At 39.7% G+C, this 22600-nt stretch overlaps 1 protein-coding gene and 1 non-coding gene across 3 annotated transcripts; one reads left to right on the top strand and one right to left on the bottom strand.

The window, feature by feature from the left end:
• Nucleotides 1–185: 185 nt before the first annotated feature.
• LOC131126072 (uncharacterized protein KIAA0040 homolog) lies at nt 186–8394 on the top strand. The gene is made up of 5 exons (XR_013627541.1): nt 186–908; nt 2213–2358; nt 4765–4883; nt 6443–6660; nt 7008–8394. It is a non-coding gene; the product is annotated as an uncharacterized protein KIAA0040 homolog (transcript).
• Nucleotides 2105–20846, bottom strand: tnn (tenascin N). 2 transcript variants are annotated; one of them, XM_078791529.1, is made up of 17 exons: nt 20733–20846; nt 20457–20648; nt 20016–20390; nt 16468–16601; nt 16275–16404; nt 15127–15309; nt 14960–15049; nt 12140–12403; nt 10158–10421; nt 9392–9655; nt 6980–7110; nt 6393–6531; nt 6154–6305; nt 5976–6072; nt 4714–4878; nt 4448–4611; nt 2105–2338 (listed from the first exon to the last, which is right to left on the bottom strand). In XM_078791529.1, the coding sequence occupies exons 2-17, from the start codon at nt 20638–20640 to the stop codon at nt 2150–2152; spliced, it is 2925 nt and encodes a 974-aa protein (XP_078647655.1). In that variant the 5' UTR covers nt 20641–20648; nt 20733–20846; the 3' UTR covers nt 2105–2149. The 2 variants fall into 2 exon arrangements, with proteins under 2 accessions (XP_078647655.1, XP_078647656.1); XM_078791530.1 differs by lacking the exon at nt 9392–9655.
• Nucleotides 20847–22600: the final 1754 nt, after the last annotated feature.

Below are 22600 nucleotides of genomic sequence, written 5' to 3'. Positions count from 1 at the left end.
AGAAAATATCTGCAAGTCTTCCACTATCATCAGGAACAGGCAAGAACACCCCCTGTCAGCCCCAAACGACCAAGTCACACTGCCTGGAGCCTTCAGGAGTCTGATTTCCCAGCAACAGGTAGACAAATTAATAATGGACTACATTGTTGGCGATTTACAGCCTCTGAGTAAGGTTGAAGAACCCTTCAGGTGATGGATGTCATAGTTTTTTTAAACGACGTCAGTGTTTGAACTAGTTCAAAACTGAAATGGCGTACGAACGTGAAGTATTCATATTAATACTGTGTGAGCTAGTTGTCATGAGCTCATACCGCTGTGGAACTAGTGTTTCCAGTAACGGGCAATGTTTTAACAACGGTGAAATTTACCGTGTTTTTATCTGACGCCCGTTTTTAACTGCATTCTGACAACAGTGCTTGGTTGCAACACCGTAGAACTCCAACTTGCACACCATTTTGGCAACCTAATCACATCCATACAACACTTCCTCATATTCCACCAATCACACGCAGGGTGCATTCACGGAATCCAGACATTAACACAAAACACAAGAGGCACGCCAGATATTTGAAGGTTTCTCAAAAAAGTAACACAATAATAGTTCCCCTGGTCACTAATTACATTTATGAAGGAGTAAATGTGATACAAATTCAACGACTTTCTAGCAAATTAAGTTGAAAGTTTAACTAATTACTTTTTAAAAATAATTCACACTAGTCATAACTGTGGAAACCCCAAAGTGTATTAGATGGAAAATATGCCTCACAACTTACTGTAAGAACTCAGGTGAGATTAAACTCCACAAGTGTGTTTTGTCATACCATCACAAAAACCTTAACAGGATGAAGAGGCTTGCTTCCCAGACTCACATAATCTCCTGTGAATATTTTCCAGCATGTCATCAAAAGGTGAGTATATGTGGTTTTAGTTTGCTTTTATTGTTCTTTTAAGACGCCAAATGTACTTAACAATAAACTGACTCGACCTGATGCTGGAAATTAGTCCCATTTTGACTATTTCTTGTATAGTTTCTAAGTAAATTCTTACAAGACAGAGTCATTTTCTCCCAAACTAACACCAGAATATCCCCCCACAAGCCATTAGAGATCATTTCAGTGTGTAAGTAATTGGTCTCAGTTTGCAGACATGCCTTTTTGTATTTTTTTTTCATTATGTTCTCTGACTGCTGTGTGCTTTCCATGAAGTGCTCAGACTCCTGGAGTTTAAACAAACACTGCCTTATTAGAGGCAAAACTCGCATGGAAAAAATAGCTCAGGCTGAGCCCACGCTCGGTCTATTCGTCAATGTGACACACACACACACAGGAACACACACTATATATACAGAACGTACACAAGACCAACACAATAGAGGTGGAGGCCATTATAAGACGTCTAAGTTATTCAATTACTGTGGTGCAACAAGCTTAACGTCATTTTAAAGTCCTATTTTGTTTATAATGTCAGGTAAAATGACAATTTAATCAATTTGAATGTGTTAACTTTCTGCATGTCAGGGTGTGATGATGAATGGTAGCATTTAGTGTTTAAATGTTGTACATGACCCAGTTGTAAAAATAGCACCCATCCAGACAGAGACGGACCAGGCTATTTTAAATTTGGGAAACTATCTGGAAAGACGAACACAGACAAGAACACAGTCACTTCCTCTTGAGTTGTTCCGTCAGTTTTGATGAAACACTCATCAGTTGATGGTGGACCCTAAAAACATTTTAATGACCTCAATGTTGCTCCTCATGATATTATGAGAAAACTCCTAAATATAGGAAAATAATGCTTCTGTTTCTATGAAAATATTACTCAAATAACACCGCCTTTACTTTTTAAAGGGAATGCATCATCAGAGAAGAATTTACCAAATGTTTTAAAACAACTTTAAGTCAAATTAGTGACTTTTGTACACACACTTCAATTAGAGATCCAAATAACTTCAACACACTTTTTTTTTTTTGTTTGCACACAATCGCATTCATCCTTGAAATTGATTAAATGACTCGACTAACCACACAAAACAGTTCCTTTATGAAGGCTTTAGTAGGAAACAGTACAAAGAGCAAGGGACTATGTGCACTGCTTTCCATCATCAACACTGCGTTATGCTAAGAAATGGTAATGACTGAACTCTTTTTCAAGTAAACAAAGACTCTCCCAATAGTTTGGACGTGTCATATTGAATGTTGTCTTTCTTTAGACTCTTCTCTCTGGTCATCATCAACGACCGCCTCTTCCTGCTGGAGAACGTTCCTACAGGCCGGATCTTCATTTCGGTGAAGTCCAGGGATGCCAGGTGGCCCGTCCACGGTTCCCAGTTGATCCCCTGAGAGCAAGGAAGGAAAAGTAATGACAGAATACAGTGAACCCTCCACGCTTGTTGCTTTTGCTTTGGCTTTTTGCAATATTGCAGTGATGTCAGAGGACAGTATGATGACAATTTTTACACAGAACATTTACTGTCCAGTTTGAGTTTACGTTGACAGTATTGCGCTTAATTGGTTACACACTCAACCATGATAAGTGAATTACCACAAAGGGGTAAGAGTCCTGATTTATAAATGTAATATTTACATATTTAGAGCATAGAAAAACTGTTTATGACATAAGTATGTCTTTTAACAAAATTGCCTCTTAATAATAATAATGGCCTCTTTTATACTGGTATTACCTAATACATCACATAATAAGAGTAAATACATCATTTAACACATAAATAAGACGTGTTGCTAAAAGCGTAGGGAGCTGAGTGGTGGGTGGACAAGTCGTGACGTTGGGGGTTCAGAGATAGTTTTTTTAGTTTTAGCTACTTTGGCCCATGACTTTTATAACAGATTATCATGCCTGATGTGAGATCATTCAAGCCCGCAATAAAAGCCTATTTTTCTGGCGATCAAATTTTTAGTTAGTGTATCTCACCAAACGATACAGTAACGTAACTGATGCCTAGTGATGCCTGTTCAGTACTACATACTGTATCATTAACAGCACATTTGAATGCATCTTCTGAATGCCTTATACAGTCATTCCTTGTTTATTGCATTTCATTAGTTCCAGACAGGAATATGACAAGTGAATTTCCGCCAAGTAGGATTCAATGTTATATAGAATATATTATCAATATTATATTTTTGTAGTTAGAGCATAGAAAACCTGTTTACTTTGTAATAAATATGGTTTTTAACATTTTGAGAGGCCCGTAGACATGAAATAACAGCCCTATTGCCCCCATGCAGTGCAAAGGTAATCTAATGGCATGTCTCATCAATGTAACATTACTGACACCTAGTGGCCAGAATACTACGTAGAACTTGTCTTTCAATATATTTTGACGAAGAATATCATTTATCATTTATGTAGTTTTCATTTATTTACTGCATGAAAAACGTGACAGGGAGACAGCAACATTTGAACCGTGAAAATGCACTCAAATGCTTAATTTTGGCAAAACATTGTTCTTATTTCTTATGTACAATGTATATTGATGAACATCTGAAAACAATACAGATGTAAATATGCCATATTATAGCACAACTGCTAGTGCCTGTATTCAACCACAAAACAGCACAATTTATGTATTGTGAAAAACCATGATAAGAGTGAAGCCGCAAAATTCAAACTGAAGTGAAGGATGACTGTATTTTCATTTCATGAAAATGATTACTATGAAATATGAACTATTTGGAGTTTGATTCAAATTTGCACCAAAATGTTGCAATGCTAATAGTTGACGTACTTAAGTCTGAAATTATTGCCAGGAAAAATACTTTGCAATGTTTCAAGTAATATTTTAACATTCTTCTTATTCTGTAACAAAACTAAAATAAAGTAACACTACTCGGCCATTGACAGATACAGTATGTAATGGAGAAGGAAGATGTCTACACTGTCACCTTGTGACCTTTAAAAGGTACTGCATGTGTTCTGCTGAGCCGTGCACATAGCACTGCAGTATAGATATTCATGTGGATTTCACCTGCCTATGCCGCTATCAAACTAATGTGTAAGTAGATAACACTATATAAGTTCATTTTCAACATATTTACATGAATGTCATAACCAAATTAATTGTAAATGCCATTTAAGAGGTTGTAGTATAAAACAAGTACAGTATAAAACATTCACTGTCTATTACGTAAAGAAATAATACAGCTGTACCGTGCCTCTCACCCACAGTTAGCTGGGATAGGCTCCAGCATACCCCATGACCCTAGTAAGGACAGGTGGCAAAGAAAAATGATAGCTAGATTGATTGATAGATACAAGCTGGAGAGGACACCAGGATTAATTGTCAATTTTTTCCTATGTCACAGTACATAGAAATATTTGTTCTTTGGTTATCATCACATTTTCACCAAAACAAAGTTTGAGCTCCGAGTTCTGTTTGACTTTTGAGGTATATTTTGTTGACATGCATGTAGTGAAGTGCACTCACCAAACTGTGCCTATTGTCGCCCCATTTGCCGTTGAGGTTGGCCAGGTGACAGTTTTTGTACCACCAGGCTCCACGGTGCGTGAGGGCACAGTTCCCCAGGGCGATGTCATTATCTAAGTCGACAGTGGTCCAGGCACAGCCCTGGTGGTAGGTCATGGCATCACCTGGACAACAGGGCAAAAGAACCATATTAAGGCCTCAACTCAAGCTATCTTTTAAAATGAATTAAAGGTGTAATTTTTTTAATATGTGCATGTGAAGTTCACCTGCTGTGCCTCTATAGTTGCCAATGGTGAGTTTGAACTTCTGCCTGGCAGGGGCGACCTTGAAGCTGTCATAGACGGCGTAGGCCCTCTCGGAGCCTTGGCCTAAGTCGAACCTCAGCTCGTACTGGGTGGGAGTGTTGGTCAGCTCGTAGATCTTATCCAGTCCTGAGGTAATAAAGGATCAAATGTGTCTTCTCAAAGGCCAATGCATTGATATACTTTACAGTAGTTTACAGCTTGCATATCAATACAGTCATCTGTAATCTGTTGATGGGTCTAAGCAGCAAACAGTGGATTTTCTACAAAGTAAACTTCCTTCTGTGTATGTAATATTGTAGTTATGGCATAGAAAAGGTAAGTTTTAACATTTTTACAGCCATCCAGACAGGAAATAAAACCCATATCGGCACGTTTACATTCGTATTACCTAATATAGTAGATATAGATCAGAGAAAATAAGACAGTTTACCTTATAAGGGAGCGGACAGGAAGTGATGTTCCGGGTTCTAAGTTGAGTTTTAGCTTGTTGTGGGCTATGTCTTTAATGTATTATTAATTATTATTATTATTAATGTATTATTTTAGTTCATTTGCCATTTTTATGCTTGAAAATGCTAAATTTGCTTAAATATGCATGTTGTTTTTTTTTTTACTAATAGGCCACAGTGAACAGGGCCGCCCCAAGCCTCCATGGGCCCCTAAGCAAAGTTTGATTATGAGGCCCTCACATATGGAAAAAAATGCTTTTTTAAAATTTAAGTAAATTGCTCTTTGGGGTCTGCACAGTGAGGAGTGGTTAGTGTGCAGGCCACACAGCTAGGATACCAGAGTTCGATTCCACCCTTTGCATCTGTGTTTGCATGTTCTCCCCGTGGGTTTTCCCCAGGTACTCCGGGTACTCCATGCAGGTTAATTGGCGGCTCCAAATTGTCCATAGGTGTGAATGTGAGTGTGAATGGTTGAAATGGTAGAAAATGAATGAATACTCTTCGGGGCCCCCTACTGGTCACTGGCTCCTAAGCAGGTGCTTAGTTTGCTTATGCCTTGGCAGTGAACGATGACATTATTAATGAATTAATGTTTGAAAAACTACAATGGAGTAATGCATGACTTCTGCAGATGCTGTGCTTGTTAAACTGTACTGACTTGGCATGCCAGCTATTTAAACAATAATGCCCGTATATTGAGTCATTTTCAGACACTGCTACACAAGGTGTACACTGACTACTCTTAAGTTTCATTTTGACAACACTATACCTTACCAATCCAAAACTCATCCGTCATGTTGCCAAAACCAGCCGTGTAATGTCTCCAACGTTTCATAAAATCCAGTTGTCCGCTGTTACGACGCTGCAGCACCTGGAAGACCACCATTTATTCAAATTAGCATTTTTGATACAGGTACACCTAATGTTATGGCCTAAAAAGGGGACAGTGTACCAGCCATCCGCCTCCATCAGCATCCATGTCGCAATAGGCTTCCACTGGTTTGAAGCGCTCATTGTTGATATACACTGTGTAGATGCCACTCTTCTTGTTGCCATTCTTCATTATCTGAAGACAGTCCATAGGGAAGGGATACAGGATGCCAACTACAGTGTATAATATATTGATGAAGATAGGTCCAAAACGTTAGCATGTACAAAATCATCTTGCCTGATGTTTACAAACACACTGACCTGTTTTGAAGATGCTTTCAGCCACTTTGCTCCTCTTGTTGCCTCTGTAGGCGATGATGCTGACAATGTACCTCTTGCCCACCTGGAGACTAGACAATGCAAAGGTGCTGTCTCTGGAGCCGAGCTGCTTCTCAACAGCCTGAGCACAAAATAAAAACAACAGTGATGAAGATAAAAGCAACTGTGTTTCACCAAAGAATCCAAGGAGTCATGCAGGAGAAATGGAGAGAATGCAAACTCCACGCAGAAGAACACTGGAACAGAACAGGTGCAGGGAGGCTGCAGTGCTAACCACTCTACCACTATGTCAATGTCATGACAGTTCTAGTTGTACACTCAAAATTACAACAAATAGGTAGAATCTCTAACGACAACTGTAATGTTTGTGCACTTAATGGCCACCAGAGGTCAGCCTTGAACAGAATGGCACCCCTTCTTTAAGATGGTATTTTTTAGTCATGTATCTTTTAGCTGGTTCATATTGAAAAGATTGATGATACTAATTCCGCTGAAAGATTTATTATTTAAAAATAGAATCTACAGTTTGTGCATTGGAGACCCAATGTTGTTTCATTGTTTCAACACACCTCCATATTGCCCTCTTCATCCCTATAGGTGAGGATGTAGCCTTCAATGTCAGCTAGAGGAGGAATCCAGGTCAACGTGGCTGAATCCATGGTCACATCCAAAGCCTGCAGGTCCCTGGGAGCATCGATATCTGTCAGATAAATCACAGCAGGTGTCACATCAATAATTCATGCAAGTAAGGAATATTGCACTTCATTATAGTTTGGATTTTGGGACTGCAAAGCCTGAAATTGTTATCATGCCTATACTTTGCATGGTTTTCAATTTCAATTAGAGTTAAAAATGTATCTATACATCATTCCGTTTGAATGGGTTGAACTTGAGCTTCATTTTTGTCTACTTGCAGTCGCTATGATTTCAGTCTGCAAATTAATTTCATTGCAAATTGAAAGAGAAAGTTCAATATCCAAAGTACCAAAATACATATAACCAGCGATAAATTCCCGCATTCTCATTCTGACACGCACAGATATTGACAGGTTTTCACAGTGCTGGGACAGGAGCAGCAATATAAAAATTGAGATCAAGATTAAACACTCTTAATGCGCAACATAATCATGAAAATGTACTTAATTAAACGCAAAATAAATAAAATATGAACTTTGCCAATTCAAACAGAATGGTCCACTACTACAAAGTCCAATGTCTACACCTCATAAATCAAAGTCAAATTAAAGATGTGACCACTGATGGATAAAACGAGACATTTTTATGGTCCAAAACTGTCAGTTTATGAACGAATAAAAAAAGGGCCCAGTTGTGACTTTTCACCTGACGTTTGCATGCCACAAAGCAACATTTGTTCTACAGTAAGTCCTCCAGCATGTGGCTGCTGCTATTGACCCACACTCAGCTACACAACATACTGTAGCCGACCTCTGAGAAGGCTTCCTTGCCAAAATAAAGGATTCTGCTACTTCCTGCTAGATGTGCTGTGACTTTAAAATGAATGAATGATATGTGCAGTGTGATAAATCTGAGAAATTTGGAATGCTTGGCATGTATGCCTCCAAGTGGTACACCTACAAATTCTAATTCAATTCAATACAAGAGCTGTACTGTATTATTAATGGTGCCCTTACAACGTACACAAAACGACTATCTCTCTCAAATATTCTGCACAAATCTGCTAAATCTGTGGTAGTGAGCATTGATCATTCATGATTCATAGTCTGTCCACCTCACAGGTGTGGCATATCAAGATGCTGATGAGACAGCTTGGTTATTGCACAGTTGTGCCTTAGATTGGCCACAATAAAAGGCCACTCCAAAATGTCCTGTTTAACTGGATTGGGGGTGGTCTTGTTGCTCTTGTTTTGGATGTTTTAAAATGAAATTTATCAAAACATTTTTTAAAAATTACATTGAAAATACTGTAACAAAACAAAATAAAAAGCAAAAATACATATATATATATATATATATATATATATATATATATATATATAAAATAATTATATCTGTATATATACAATGCTGGATTATATATACACTGAAGCTTCTCGAGAAGTACTGAAGTTGACAGCAATCAGTGAAACAAATTTATAGCTGTAAAGCTATAAGAGTTTTATGGGGGTAGATTTGGCTTTTACATGTAAAAGCAAGTCTTTTAGCATGGAAAATCTCAAAGGAACAGATATAATTTCATCTACTGTACCCAGGGCCGTTGACAGGGGAACAGAACTGGTCCCACATGAAAGTGTGATTAATCATTCTGTTTCATTTCAAAATGTGTTTATTTGGGGGAGAAAATGTGCAATATTTATATGCAAAAAATGATTTCTGGTTCTTTTGCCTTTATCGTCTTTGAAAATAGTCAAGAATCCCCCTACCACTCCTCATGCACAAATAGTGTGGTCTGATTAAGGCGTAACCCCCCCCCCCCCAAAAAAAAACCCATGATACTATTTGATTATAACGCTGCGACAATAAGCGTGCTTGACCGTTTGCCAACATGGACAAATCAGGAGCAAAGAAATGAAAAGAAAAGAAAACAGAAAAACAGACGAAGAAGCAAAGTCGCTGGAAATCTGCTATTTCGGCTGTGAGCGAGACAGGGCTTAGGTGGGTGGATACAGAGAGCGCTCAGGCCGACACAGAGGGATGATGATATGTGAGAGGGACATGTTGAGACCATTAAATGCAGTGCGGGGAGGTAAATCTAAAGTAATCTAAAGTGAGTACGGAAAGGACATTTACGAAAGGAAAAATAAAACACACCGAAAAACACACTGTACACATCACTGTTGATGGTGATCAGATTGTTCAGATTTTGAAAGACACCGCTCATAATAATAACACTATATAATAATAATAATAATAATGATGGTGTGGGGGGGTGCAGCTGTCAACGGCCCTGACTGTACTGTTATTCAAATTCTATAGTGCCCAAGATTTAAAATGTTTTCAACCTGTCTCCGCTTGTCCTATGATCTTCCTGCTTCTTCTGTCCCCTTTGACGGCCCACACATAGACCATGTAGATGACGCCGGGCCTCAAACCAGTCAGACTGTGAGAATCGACCTCAGGCCCGACACGTATCTCCCCACTAGCGCCCTCAGAGGAGCTGTATGTGAGCACATAGCTGTCGATATCTGCCAGGACCTGCTCCCAGGACACCTTGAAGCTGGTCTCGGTTTGGTCTCGGGCTAAGAGGTTAGCGGGAGCGTCCAGTTCTATGGGAATATGTTAGTTGTAGATGCAGTTAATGCTACAAACAGTTGTTTGTATTGTTTCAACAAGCATGAGGATTAGTAAGAAGCAGATTCTTTATACCTATGATGCAAGGTGGTGGTTGTCATTATTATTATTATTAAAACAGGATTTTTGTTCTTAAACAAATTGTCTCATGTCTTAATAGGCCTGGAATGATATTAATGAGGTTGTGGAAGCCACTTATAGAAGTTGCTAAAGAGTTGAGTGGAGCATAAACTGATTGGTTCCACCTACTCTCAACTCGTTGTGAATCACATCTCCACATGACACTTTTTATTCAAGAGAAGACTGAGGGCACTGCTGCAGCAAAGCAGACACTATGGAGTGCAGTGCTCACTGAGCTAACTTCCGCTTATGCCATTATTTTTGCTATTTAAAACCTCATAGTACTTTTGTCAGTGGAAATGTGTCAATAGCACCTACAGCTATGCCAAGAAAATACATTAAAAAATGATAGGGAACCTGTCTCTGCTTGTGTGAAAGTCTTCTTGCTGGCTTTGCTTCCCCTCACAGCCAAGATGGAGACATTGTGCACCACACCGGGCTTTAAACCACTCAGACTGTAAGAAGCAGCATCCGGTTCCAAAGAGATTTCTCCACTGGAGCCATCCAAAGAAGTGTAGGTGAGGACGTAGCCATCGATTTCTGCCTGGACCTGATCCCAGGACAGTTTGAAGCTGGTTTCTGTCTCCTCCTGGACTAAGAGGTTAGTGGGTGCATCCAGCTCTACATGAGGAGGAGGGGTATAGAAAATGGATGGATGGATTATTTTTTTGGCGTTGTTGGAATGATTATATTTTCATTAAATAATAATAAATATAGCCTGCACAGTGGGCAAGTGGTTAGCACGTAGACCTCACAGCTAGGAGACCGGAGTTCAATTCCACCCTCGGCCATCTCTGTGTGGACTTTGCATGTTGTACCTGTGCATGCGTGGGTTTTCTCCGCGTACTCTGGTCCTTTCCTCCCACATTCCACAAACATGCTAGGTTAATTGGTGACTCCAAATTGTCCATAGGTATGAATGTGAGTGTGAACTGTGATTGGCTGGCGACTAGTCCAGGGTGTACCCAGCCCCTCGCCCGAAGACAGCTGGGATAAGCTCCTGAATCCCCTGACCCCCCCCCCCCCCCCCCACGTGACCCTTGCGAGGATAAGTCGTAGAAAATGAATTAATTAATTAATAATTATTATTTAATAATAATAATTAATGTGTATATTTATTGATGTGTCACAAATATAACATTACAGCAATAGAGAGTAAGTATAAATTTCAGGCACTTTTATCAATGTGCACTCTCAGTATGTGTGAGAGTTGTTATACAGAGTTCTTGTATTGTATTAGTATGACTGTACTGTGGCAATAATGTTTTCATACTCTATGTGCCTGCTCATTGTGTCAAACAAACAAACCTGACCATGCTGTCCATTCCTCACAAATCAGCTTCTTGCAAAGGCAAGGAGACAGAAACAGCTGCAGAACTTCTCTGACATATGTATACAAGTCGACAAAACATAAATACACATGCAAGGCAACATTTTGAGGGAAATTCAGCACCCTCTCAGGCACTGCCATCACCCCCTCAGGAAGATGTCCAGTTCAATTATGGTGAGTTGCCTTTTTGTTTCAAGTGTCCCCCCTGGTACTATATAAAATACACAACTAGTTCATGTAATGGTTATCATACTGTAAATCTTGCATTTAGTTTTATGGCACAAAGTTTGTGTCAAACTTTACTCCCTATTATGTAGTATTCATGGTATGGTGTGGTTTATTTGTATTATCAATCCATTCTATATGTGGTACACCTGCACCTGCATCCATCTTGCCTGTACAGTGTTCATTTACAGTAATAAAACAGGACCAAAATAATGAAAAAGAAATACATTTTGTTTTTATGTTCAAATAAATACTGGAGTAATGGAGCAAAAATTTGGACGGAATTACCTAGTTCATGAGCAATTTGTGGACATTGATTCCATAATTCAGTAAAGTTATTGGCCACGTTCAATGTATTTCTGTCACTTAATAAGCTATCTACTAACCAACTTAAATATTACACATTTTATCCTTTTACCCCTATTAGAAAATCAGTTACCTGATACATGGGAAGTGAACAAAAAAATAGTAATTGCAGTAATTAATAAACAAGGAGAAGGGGTAGGATTAAATAAGCTCTGCTTCTTCCTACTCCTTTTCAAACATGTTGAACTGTGTTAACATACAGTATGGTGTACTTGAATGTAACAAAACAGAGAGTAGCGAAGCATACAAGCATATTCATGAGTGAGATTGCATGCTGAGTATGACAAATTCATACTACATGCTGGCACTTCTGAACTAATATTGAAAGTCCCCCCTGCCTTTCATGCCCCCACACAGTTACTATACGCCATATTTGAGACACAAAAATCAAACAAACAGGACAATATTTAAAGCTTACCTGTCTCAGCTTCTGTGGAACTCTTCCTGCTGACCTTGTCTCTCCTGAAAGCCCAGATGTAGACGGTGTAGGCCACACCAGGCTTCAAGCCAACTAGCCTGTATGAGGTCATGTCACGACCAACTGGGATTTCGACACTGGAGCCTGCATCTGATGTGTAGCTCAACATGTATCCATCTATTTGGGCCTGGACCCTGTCCCAGGAAACTGTAGCTGTGTCTTCTGTTACCTGAGTGGCGATCAGGTTTTTTGGAATGTCGATATCTGAGAAGGTAAGAAGAAGGTAAGATGGCTTTTTATTGCTACTGTTGATTCGCAAACTTTGAGCAGTACTGAGAGGGTCTTGTCTGTGGTTATGTGGCACCACATGGAGATGTGTGGGCCTTGCATGATGATGATGCAGGGTGTCACTTTGTGTTGAGAGAAGATTGATGATGGCGAGGAAGTATACAAGCACTCCGCAGAGACTGGGAAAGTGGAGTGAAATGTAAAAACAATCATCATTAGGGTTTATTCCTTGGTGCACCTCAAGGTTCGTGTCAAAGTGATGAAGGTTGATTGATGATATCCATGTGTTAAAACTCCACTCCATCCCTTTGTTTCTCTTCTTTTTCTCTCTCTTGCGGTATCACTGCTTGATGGTCCAAAGCATATTTCACGGCCTTAAGCTATTTGTCAACTAACCGTTGCAGTGAATAAAATGTTTATGTCGCTCTTGGGATCCCCATCAAGTCGACAGGTGTAATGTACTTTCAAGTCACGGTGGTAAACACCAATCATCAGCAGTAATGCTATGTTCAGTGATAAACACATGCTCATGAGCTAAAGCGGAAATAGTCACAAAAAGGATGGATGTTCATCATGAACATTAATGATAATCTGGAGCAGAGATAGTTAACCAGAACATAAAATTAATAAAGAGTAATCTGCACTTTTATGCTTGTGGTTTCCTCACAGTGAAACACTAACTCTAACCACTGACAGATTTGATGGTTTGACAGATCCCATTGGACCACATAAGGTGTCCCCCGACATTTGCTTCTGCCATCCATTTATCCATGTGCTATTGCTTACACGGGCCTAGCTACTGAATTGGGTCTAAATAAGGAGCAGCTGCAGGAGTAAGCCTTTTTCCCCCTCTACTTTACCTTTTCTCTGCTACAGTAAGCCTTTTTATATCTTCTAGCACGTTAGCAGCTTGGATAGGTCCACTCCATGTGTCTTTGATTAGCCTGTTTTTTCCCCAAAGTTGGCTATCTGAGATGCTTGCCTAAAATGACAAATTTGGGAGGAAACTTAAGCAATCTCACCTTATTTATTAATTGGTCAAGATGTCTGTCCCAAGATATTAATTATGTATCCACTGTTTAATAGAATGTTATCTCCGTGCATGTGCGGGTTCTGCTTTCTTCCACATTCCAAAAATAGTCATGCTAAGCTCTAAATGGTCCAAAAGTGTGAATGTGAGTACAGATGGTTGTGGTCTATGCTCTCTGTGATTGGTTGGCGACCAGTCCAGGGTCTACTCCGCTTATCACCCAAAGACACCTGGGATAGGCTCCAGCATACCCTAGTGAGAACAAGCGATATTGAAAATGGATGGCTGGATGGTGCCAATAGATAAAAGATTCCAAGTCGACAATGGTCCACTTCAGTTATCTTTGGAAAGCCTAAAACGAAGGATGGTCACCTCTTGCATGGGCAGAGTCTGTTGATTAGGAGATTTGACATACATTCATAACCACATGTAATCACCAAATGAGCAGGTGAATGATGTTTTGACATGATACAACTGAAAACCATGAAATTAGCTATGAGTTCATGAGCAGCAACAATTTGAAATACAAAATGATAAATATTTATACTTGTGTTCTAAAAACCAGTCGAAACAAATGTCCCTCAAAGTCCAACATTACCATATGGATCCAGTACATCACCTCAACCATTGGCTAGCATCTTGTAGTCGTTACACCAAATCATATCACGTTTCCCCTCACTGTGAGCACGCACCATTCGAAATAGCCCATGTTATGAGCTTGTAAATTCCAGCCCTTTACGTCATTAACCCATAATTGCAGCTCATGGTGGTGGTACTGTACTCTTTAATATTCCTGTTATCTTTGGCCGTGTGTGTAAAAGTTATATTGTATGTTGTCAAATACAACAGGATTCTGATTTTCCTGTTAATTTCTGGGGCTGTTTTACAAGGGCAAAAAGTCGAGGTCTATAGTAGACCAATTAAAAGCACACACTGTATCCTTGTTGCTTCAGTTCCATGAACTGTTTATCTGGTTTGTCCCATTCACAAATGGCCGTAAGTAACATAAACCATCTGCATTTAATCAGGTCGGCAACAAAAAATTATATTATGGTGCTGCCAGGTCTCAAGGGGGTTATGATATAATCTAACAACTATCTACAGTAAAAGCTAATGTATTATAAATGTAAAAACACAAAAAACAGCACTGTGTGCTTATTATAAAGTCTATACAGGATTGTACCAACTTTGGGGCAGGGAGTTAAAAAAAAAAGAAAATGCTAAATATATTGATGTATACTGCCCTTTATGCGGCTTCTTTCCAAAATGTAACAGTAATCAAAGTTACATGATGTTGTGATAAAAATGAACAACTCTATCCAAATTTTTCATCCAGTCTGCATCAAAATTAAATGTGCTCTTGCTATGCACATATTTTAGTTATCCAAAAAATGTTTCATAGTAATCAGTGGTACAGTTTTGTGTAATCTTGCTCTCCAACAAAGCAGCCAACTAACATGCGTGTGCTTGGAGGAGGTAATAATGAATGTTCTGACACCAACCTGTAGAACCTGTGATAGATGAAGGGTTGCCCTCAGAGGTTCCTTTAACGGCCTGCACTGTAATCAGGTATTCTGTTCCTGGATAGAGACCTGCAGAAAAGAATGCAGTCAGCATACTGCCATCTCAAATTTGCTTCTTATAAATGTCAGCATCATTGTCCCCTTACCCGTAATTGTGTGTTTTGTTCGTGCCTCTTGGCTCTTCGGTACGCTCATCTCCTTCTCCTGTCCTGATGGGTTGGTGTGCGTCAGCCGGAAGTAATCTACCTTGGATCGTGGGTTGCTCCAGTCCACCTGGATGGAGACTTCTGTCTGGTCAAGAACTCGGACGTCATTGACTGTTGAGACCCCTAGGAAGGATACACATGGACTTTAAGGTGCATGCTACATATTAATGTAAACATGAAGACTAATCAGTGGGCACCACAGTTTGTACCTTTTCCGAGGCCAAAAACAGTTAAATCCCCATAATGCATCATGTTAAGAGCTTGTTTCTGTATGATGTGTGTAGTGTAGTTCTACTCATTAAAAATCCTTCCTTGGCGATGTGGCAAATTGACCTAAAAAAATATAATTTTGCAATACTTTAAAGAGGTGGAAGGATTTCTAAATGTTCTAGTGGAAGTTTATTTGAACATAGCTCAATTTCCCATCGCCGACATCATGTTGTTGTTGAGATAGTAAACTAGCCAACACTAGTGCCTCTGCTGGTTGAAGCTGAAGTGCACCCCATTTTTCCTCATCTGATTCTAGACACTACTAATCAACCAGCAGTTCCTCAGAGTCAATGGATTAATCGACTAATCAGGGTAGCCATTCTTCTAATATACAGAAATAGTTCTTATGTTAAACACAAGAATACAACATTTTAATATCTGCCTCTGCTGAGCCTTCTTCTTTGCAGACTCACAATCCAGACCAAGTGCATAAGTGTTGGTTTTCCATGGCAACTGTAATCACGTTTAAGAATCCGCCTCAATCTGTCCGGTCTGTTCACATCTGTCTCCCCTCACATCAGTGAGGAAGTCCGATTCACATTAAACACATCCGTGCAGTCATTTCCTCATAATGAGCCTTCAACTCTGAGCATTAACAAACCAGATCTTAATGAAACACTTTCTGGTGGTTGTTTTTGACAGACTTTCCATACACTACTTAATTGTAAGTATTGTAGGAAGCCATCCAACCACGTCTAATAACAGGACTGGAGGCTTCCATAACTGTTGTACGTTACAGTTTGAACACTGCTCATTTTACCAGCACCAAATACATAAAAGTCAGTCTACGTGAACCACTACACAACCTGCAGGCTCACCTGTGGTAGCTTCAATGTCATCTGATTCACTTTGGATGCCCCTGATGACAGCATGGACTTGGACAATGTAAGTAAGCCCAGATGTTAGGCCTCTGATGAGGTAGGAGCTTTCTGTGTTCCGAACTTGAACCTAAAATGAGAATAAATATGGGTCATTATAAACATACTTGTTTGTATAACAGAGAAAACATACCTTCTTCAATGCAGTCCCTTGACCTTTAGGATGATAGGTTAAAACGTAATACTCGGCCCCAGAAACGGGGCCCCAGTCCACAAGGATGGAGACATCGGTTACCTGGACCAACCTTAGACCTTGGGGACTGATGACTGTAGAAAAGAAGAGACACGTTTTGCCAGTAGGTGTACTGTATTATTGAAATACAAATAATAGAATGGTCGGTTACAAGTGTAATAAATCCTACTGAAGCTTTGTTTTTAGGTAAGTTTGAATTTTATCAGGCAATTTTGTGGGCAGCCATGAGATCCTCATGGAGTCCATTGAGAGGAAGTAAGTGTGGAAGTTATGTTTTATGAATGAAAGTATATACAGTAACAGAAATGTCCTTATTTAAATTAGCAGAGAAACTAACAAGATCAGTGGTAGTTCTTGCTACAGGTCACATGGGCAATACTCAGCGCTCATATCCTCATCAAGTCAGTGCATATGTGTGGCAGATGGGCGCCCTCTACAGGCGGGATATTCGGGCCCTCATGCTGCCCAAACGTGATCTGGATCAAACCAAATGGAAGAGTGAGGGGGCAGTACCTTTTTACAAGGTAAAAGGCAAATTACAACAGTAGTTGCTCCAAAATAAAATATATTTGATTCTTAATATTATATTTGATCAATTACATCCAAGAACATGTTATTTCATTAGCAGGGAGTGGGGGTGTCACAGCTTCAGTCTGTCCTGGGCGTCATTCAAGCTATAAGTGATTTGAGATTTGAGAAACTTTAGCAGTGACTGTGCTTCATGGTGGTTGTGATGCAAACAGCTAATACTATATCTCGTTAACTTGAATGTATGTGAAGTTAATTCATTATTTTAAAAAAGAAAATTATATTAATATTCAAATAAAACACTTAAGTCCAATATTGTCCAACTCTCAATTTTCAATACAGATATATGGGTAACATAATAATAATAATAATTGTTCATTTACTATTGCCAGCATATCTAGAAAATGGATGTATGGAAGGAGTAAGCCAACTTCTAGCTAACCTCATTCGTTTACATGCTTGAGAGGCGGTTTGATGAGGTCATCTTTTACACGCCGCATCGGTGTGATTCCCAGTCTGCCCACTGATATCAAGGTGTCAGCGCCGCGTCTAAGTTGAATGTCAAGCAAAGGAGTGGAGATGCCGTACCTTATATTATCATGGGGAAACTTGAATTCACTACCAAAAAAATCGACGAGTTGGCAAGAACGTCAAGTCTTTCAAATTTGTGCTTCACTGAATGGCTATGAGCTAGCATCCCAGAGGCTAACGTGAGAAGCTAGCTGACTTCAGTACAGTCAGAATGGCCAGGACCACAAGACCTTGTGGAAAGCACAAAGTAGGTGGGCTTGCAATGTAGGTGAACACACTGTGATGTCATCTTGGCCATGCCATCATTAAAATGTTCATCTATACAGCGTTTTTATAATACGGGATTTCATTTTGGGGGCCAAAAATCTGACACCAATGTCTCCCAATATCATTTTTAATGCTGATGCTGATCTGGTCAATATTATCAGTGACCTAATTTAATCGGTCATCCCTAATTTTAACACATTTTAAAAACTATTTCTCTCCTCTTTTGTCATGTTCTTCATGGAACCGAGTTACAAATGGTGCAGATCCATCTGTCCTCAGTGGCTAATCAGCATGCAAAACTCTTCATTGGAGGTGATGGAACAACTAACGTCAGAGATGAGGATGAGGAAGAAGAAGGTATGTAACTATGGTGGTGTACTGTAACATAACAGCAGCCAAGACACAGCAGACAGCCAGCCAGCAGCTCTCCAGAGTAAGGCTTTCCATGAATGAGGCAACCTCTGTGGTGGATTAATAGTAGATGAATAGATACATTTAAATAAACAAAGCTTTGTGGAGCAGAAATGTGAAAATTTTGCTCGAGGAAAATATCTGTACATTTTTCAATTTATTTAAAATGAGTGCTTATTGGCCAGGGTCACCATTAGACCTGATTTAGAGTTAGAGTTAATTCATGTGATCGATCTCACCGATCTCACTCATGGATAATTGGTATCAGAAATGGCAGCATTATTTAAATGATTTCAATATAGTGCCTTAATACACACACGTCTACCTTATTTTCACTAAATATGCAGCTGGAGGGGGTACACAGCTAAAATATTTAATGGAGAATCAGACATTATATTACGACATTTTTGTGGGTAAAAATAGAGAATAACATAGAGCAGAATTGAGTGTCAGAGAATTCACACAACTTGCTATTTAAATCTGTTTTGTTTTGGGGTTTTTTCAGTACTGAGCACTTTGATAAACTGAAATTGCCTGTCACAAACCGGAATCTACAACCTCAATGTGTGAATTAGACTTTTCGTTACCGGTGACAGCTGCTCGCCTTTCTGCTTGTCTGGACATAAATTGCCACATGTACTTATGCTCTCCACTCCTGAGGCCGTAGGAACAGCTACAGTATGTAAGGTAATGCTTGATGGAAACCCATAAGACAGACAGACTGTGGTATTATGCAATATTTGAAGGCCAAATGAAGGAAGTAATTGTCAGGGGTCAGACCACTCAAAGGACCCCCTGCCAGTCATAAACTTTGAGTGGATTGTTTGCATACCAAAGATGTAGGTATTTAACAATGAGTAAAGATGTGATGACATCATGTTTGAACTTGCTTTTTTTGTGACCATTTTAGCACGTTGGCAGATATTTAGAGTCAACCATGACTGTATAGGCCGCTCTGGTGCATGGTGGGTGGTAAAACTACACAGTGACATAAAACATATACCTAAAATATCATGACACCTAAACATAAAGGTGTCATTGTTTCTCAACGTAAGGAACATGACTATTTTAGTTATATCCGCGGGAAGATTTCCTATTTTTTAGGGTTAGGGTGTGGTTGTCGAGCATAATTGAAAACTGAAGGTGGTCTCCTTTGCGGTAGGGTCAGCACGGAAAAGCATGGAAATCAAAATTTAGGATACTGTACTTCTGTTCCAAGCATAACCTGAAAAAGGAAAGGAATGATTTAGAACTGCAGGTTTTTTCCACTAGCATGAGGGACAACTAAATGATGAAAAAACTAGAATATATTTTCCAGGATATTAAAAGTTTAGGATATTGGTCACGACCCTGGCACCCATGCTGTTGGTTGCACTGAGAGATTATGCAGAATTCAAGACAGTTGGGAATTCAGAGCTTCTTTGGTCCGATTTGAAAGCATTCTAGCTCAAAGTAAACCAAAAACAACATGGTTTGTTGAGGATTAGAGGTGCTTTTTTACCTGCACTTCTCATCTGAATAATAACCAATTAGTCATTTAAGTAATTGTTCATTTCTGACAAATGTGTGGAATTGAATGCAATACTTGGCTGCAGCCATCAGAGGCACTTGAGCCAGTCTCAATAGTTTGCTGTCTAAAGCGTACACCATAAGGCCATCCATGGGAGGTTGAGCTGCATTGCTTTCACACCACCAAGTACCCCATTATTATTGCACAAACAAAAAAACCCCAACAAAATACAGTAGCTTACCCAACGAGCAGTCCTCTCCGTAAAAGCCCTCATCACACACACACTGGCCGTCTATACAGCGGCCATTAGTGCTGCAGTCATTAGGACACTTCTGGATACTGCAGTCGTTTCCGGTGAAGTGCGGAAAGCACACACATTTTCCGTCAACACAGCGGCCCTTGTCATTGCAGTTGTCAGGGCACATCAGCTCGCCGCACTCATCGCCTGTGTAGCCATGATGGCAGACACACTTGCTATCCACGCAGCGGCCATTGTCGTTGCATTCATCCGGACAGGACGATACTGAGCAGTCTGGTGCTTCCCATCCTGGATAGCAGAGGCAGCTGCATGTGTCATGTTGGTATGCCCCATGACCACTGCAGCTTGTGTCCACACCTAAAGATGTCATGATTAAGCAGTTTCATTGTCAAGCAAGTTCAGGTATTAATTTTTTGGTTCTACCTGCAGTGCCACAGCATCCCTGAGAACATTGGGTTTTCAGGTAGTTGACTTCCTCCTCCAAGCCGTTCACTCTGTACAAGAGAGACTTGAAAGTCTCAGATTCCTCACAGTCACATTTGGGTGACTGCAGCCTAATGTTGTGTCTGAAGATGATGTCGTTCTCGCCACTCTTGGTGCTCTCCATCTGTAGACCTATAACATATCACCAAATGTAACCCTTAATACAATGAAGTGAAGTTCAGAGGCAGTCGTTTTTGTGTGTAAAGGTTTTTACACCTGTTTCATCTTGGTTTGGCAGTTTACAACTGGATCCCCCTGGAATGTCGATGTTATAGACATGGCTGAAGGTAAGGTCTTGTTCAGGGCCAAGAGAGTCCACATTGCTGCCGAAACTGAAGTATAACGTGGTGCAGATGAGGGCCAGCATGGCCCTCAAAAAATATCCAACGGCCATGGCTAAATGATAAAATGAGAGCAAATTCATTTTTCATAGTCATATGTAGTTTGGAGGCAGTCACTAATGAAGCTTTTTCAGTGCCACTCAGCTATATAATTAATTCAGTAATTTGCCATCAAATCCTAATCATGCACTCTTTCTTTGCTAAATTAAAACTGTCATCAGACAAGAGTGCAGATAGAAAAAAATATTAAATAATCCGTTTGTTGTTTTTCACAGTGATTACATCTGTAGCATGGACTTTGTATAAAATGCTTAGAATGTTAGCAGAACTGCAGATCTCGTAGCCGACTGGACCGGCACAGACACCTCCAGTCAACCAATGGTGCCAATAAAACAAGGGCCACAAATGGCCCTGCGTCTGTAGTTTGGACACCACTATGATGGAGTTATGCAGTTTCTGTCAGATGTTCTAGGCAGGAAAGGAAAAGGAAGCATTGTCACCAAATAAGTGACACTTTTTTGCCTAATTTATGCTCAGTCATACATTGTAGGTCTTCACTTCTGCAGTGCTCCACAATAACGTCACTGTATTTAGCCCAACTGATGTCATTTGAACCCAAATCCCTACTGCGGCTTCCAATAGGAGGATAATTACAGACTCTCAAAAAAGCAGTGTCACTTCATCATTCAAAAACGCTTTAGTAGCTCTAAAAATGAGGGAATTTTCTGGGTTTGTGTGGTCCAATGATATACAAATCTTTTTAATATGATGATGGTTAGCTATATCTGGCCTTGCTGTGATGCTTCATCGTGAGATCCAATACAAGAGCTTTATCAAAAATTCTGCCCTGATATGTTATGTTATTGTTGATTGTAATTTGCAGTGCTGTGTAACTGCACTGTGTAGGTACTGCATGTAACAAAACAAAGACATTTAATGAGCATTGCATGACATTCAAATATCCCAACTCCCTTCTTTTATCATACATGCGCCTTAGTTAAACCTTTAAACCAAGGATATTTGCTAATGATTCCCCTGCAAGAAATCCCACAAACTTTGGTAAATGTGCTGCAATAACCTTGCTGATTTTCCCCTGCCACAATAATTAGACTATTATCAGATTGATAGCGATTCTCAGTCGGGATCTATGACCCCAATAGGTAGGGAGTGTCTTACAACTTGCAGTATATCAAGAGCTGAAGTGGAAAATGTATACCTCATTAAATGCAAATTTTTCCACCAAATTTGAGGGTCCGACAATTGAGGGTACCAGTGATGGTAAAGAGAACTGATGTAATAATAATATTATATGTCAACTATAAATGATGATTTGCAGATGTATCTAGACGTAGATAAAAGGTGCTAGCCATTCCAAACTTTGTACATGTTCAAGATTTCCGATTTCAGATGGCCAGCTTTGAATAGCGATTGGCGGTTGTCATATGTCGTTGGTTTTTGTCGTGTTCACCGTTATATAAGCAGCATCATGCCATTTTAGACTTTTATAGCTGTTGGGCAAACAGCTCATCCTTTTGTAGCTGCAGAACTCACCATATGCAAGATGACATCATAAATATTTAAACGGAGGCAGGGGGAATATTAAAATGGCAATATAGGACTGGGCAAATGTTACTTACAAGCATCTATTGTTGTCCTTTGTTTACTATTCTGCGTCCTTCTTTGTATTCATTGGTGTGTTACACTGTTGCCTTGCTACGATGTCCCGTTATTTTCATTGCTGGC

This window comes from Doryrhamphus excisus, linkage group LG6, assembly GCF_037039965.1.
Source record: "Doryrhamphus excisus strain RoL-2023G ecotype Guam linkage group LG6, RoL_Dexc_Guam_v1.1, whole genome shotgun sequence".
Lineage (NCBI taxonomy): Eukaryota > Metazoa > Chordata > Actinopteri > Syngnathiformes > Syngnathidae > Doryrhamphus > Doryrhamphus excisus.
This window is presented reverse-complemented; position numbering and strand designations above follow the sequence as displayed.

Excerpts from the sequence above, each read along its gene's own strand:
- tnn (XM_078791529.1), bottom strand. The coding sequence starts at position 20,640 with ATGGAGAGCACCAAGAGTGGCGAGAACGACATCATCTTCAGACACAAC. Across the intron at positions 16,602-20,015 it reads CGGAGAGGACTGCTCGTTGG|TCATCAGTCCCCAAGGTCTA; the intron begins GTAAGCTACTGT and ends TCTTTTCTACAG. Across the intron at positions 4,879-5,975 it reads GACGGATGAGTTTTGGATTG|GACTGGATAAGATCTACGAG; the intron begins GTAAGGTATAGT and ends TTATTACCTCAG.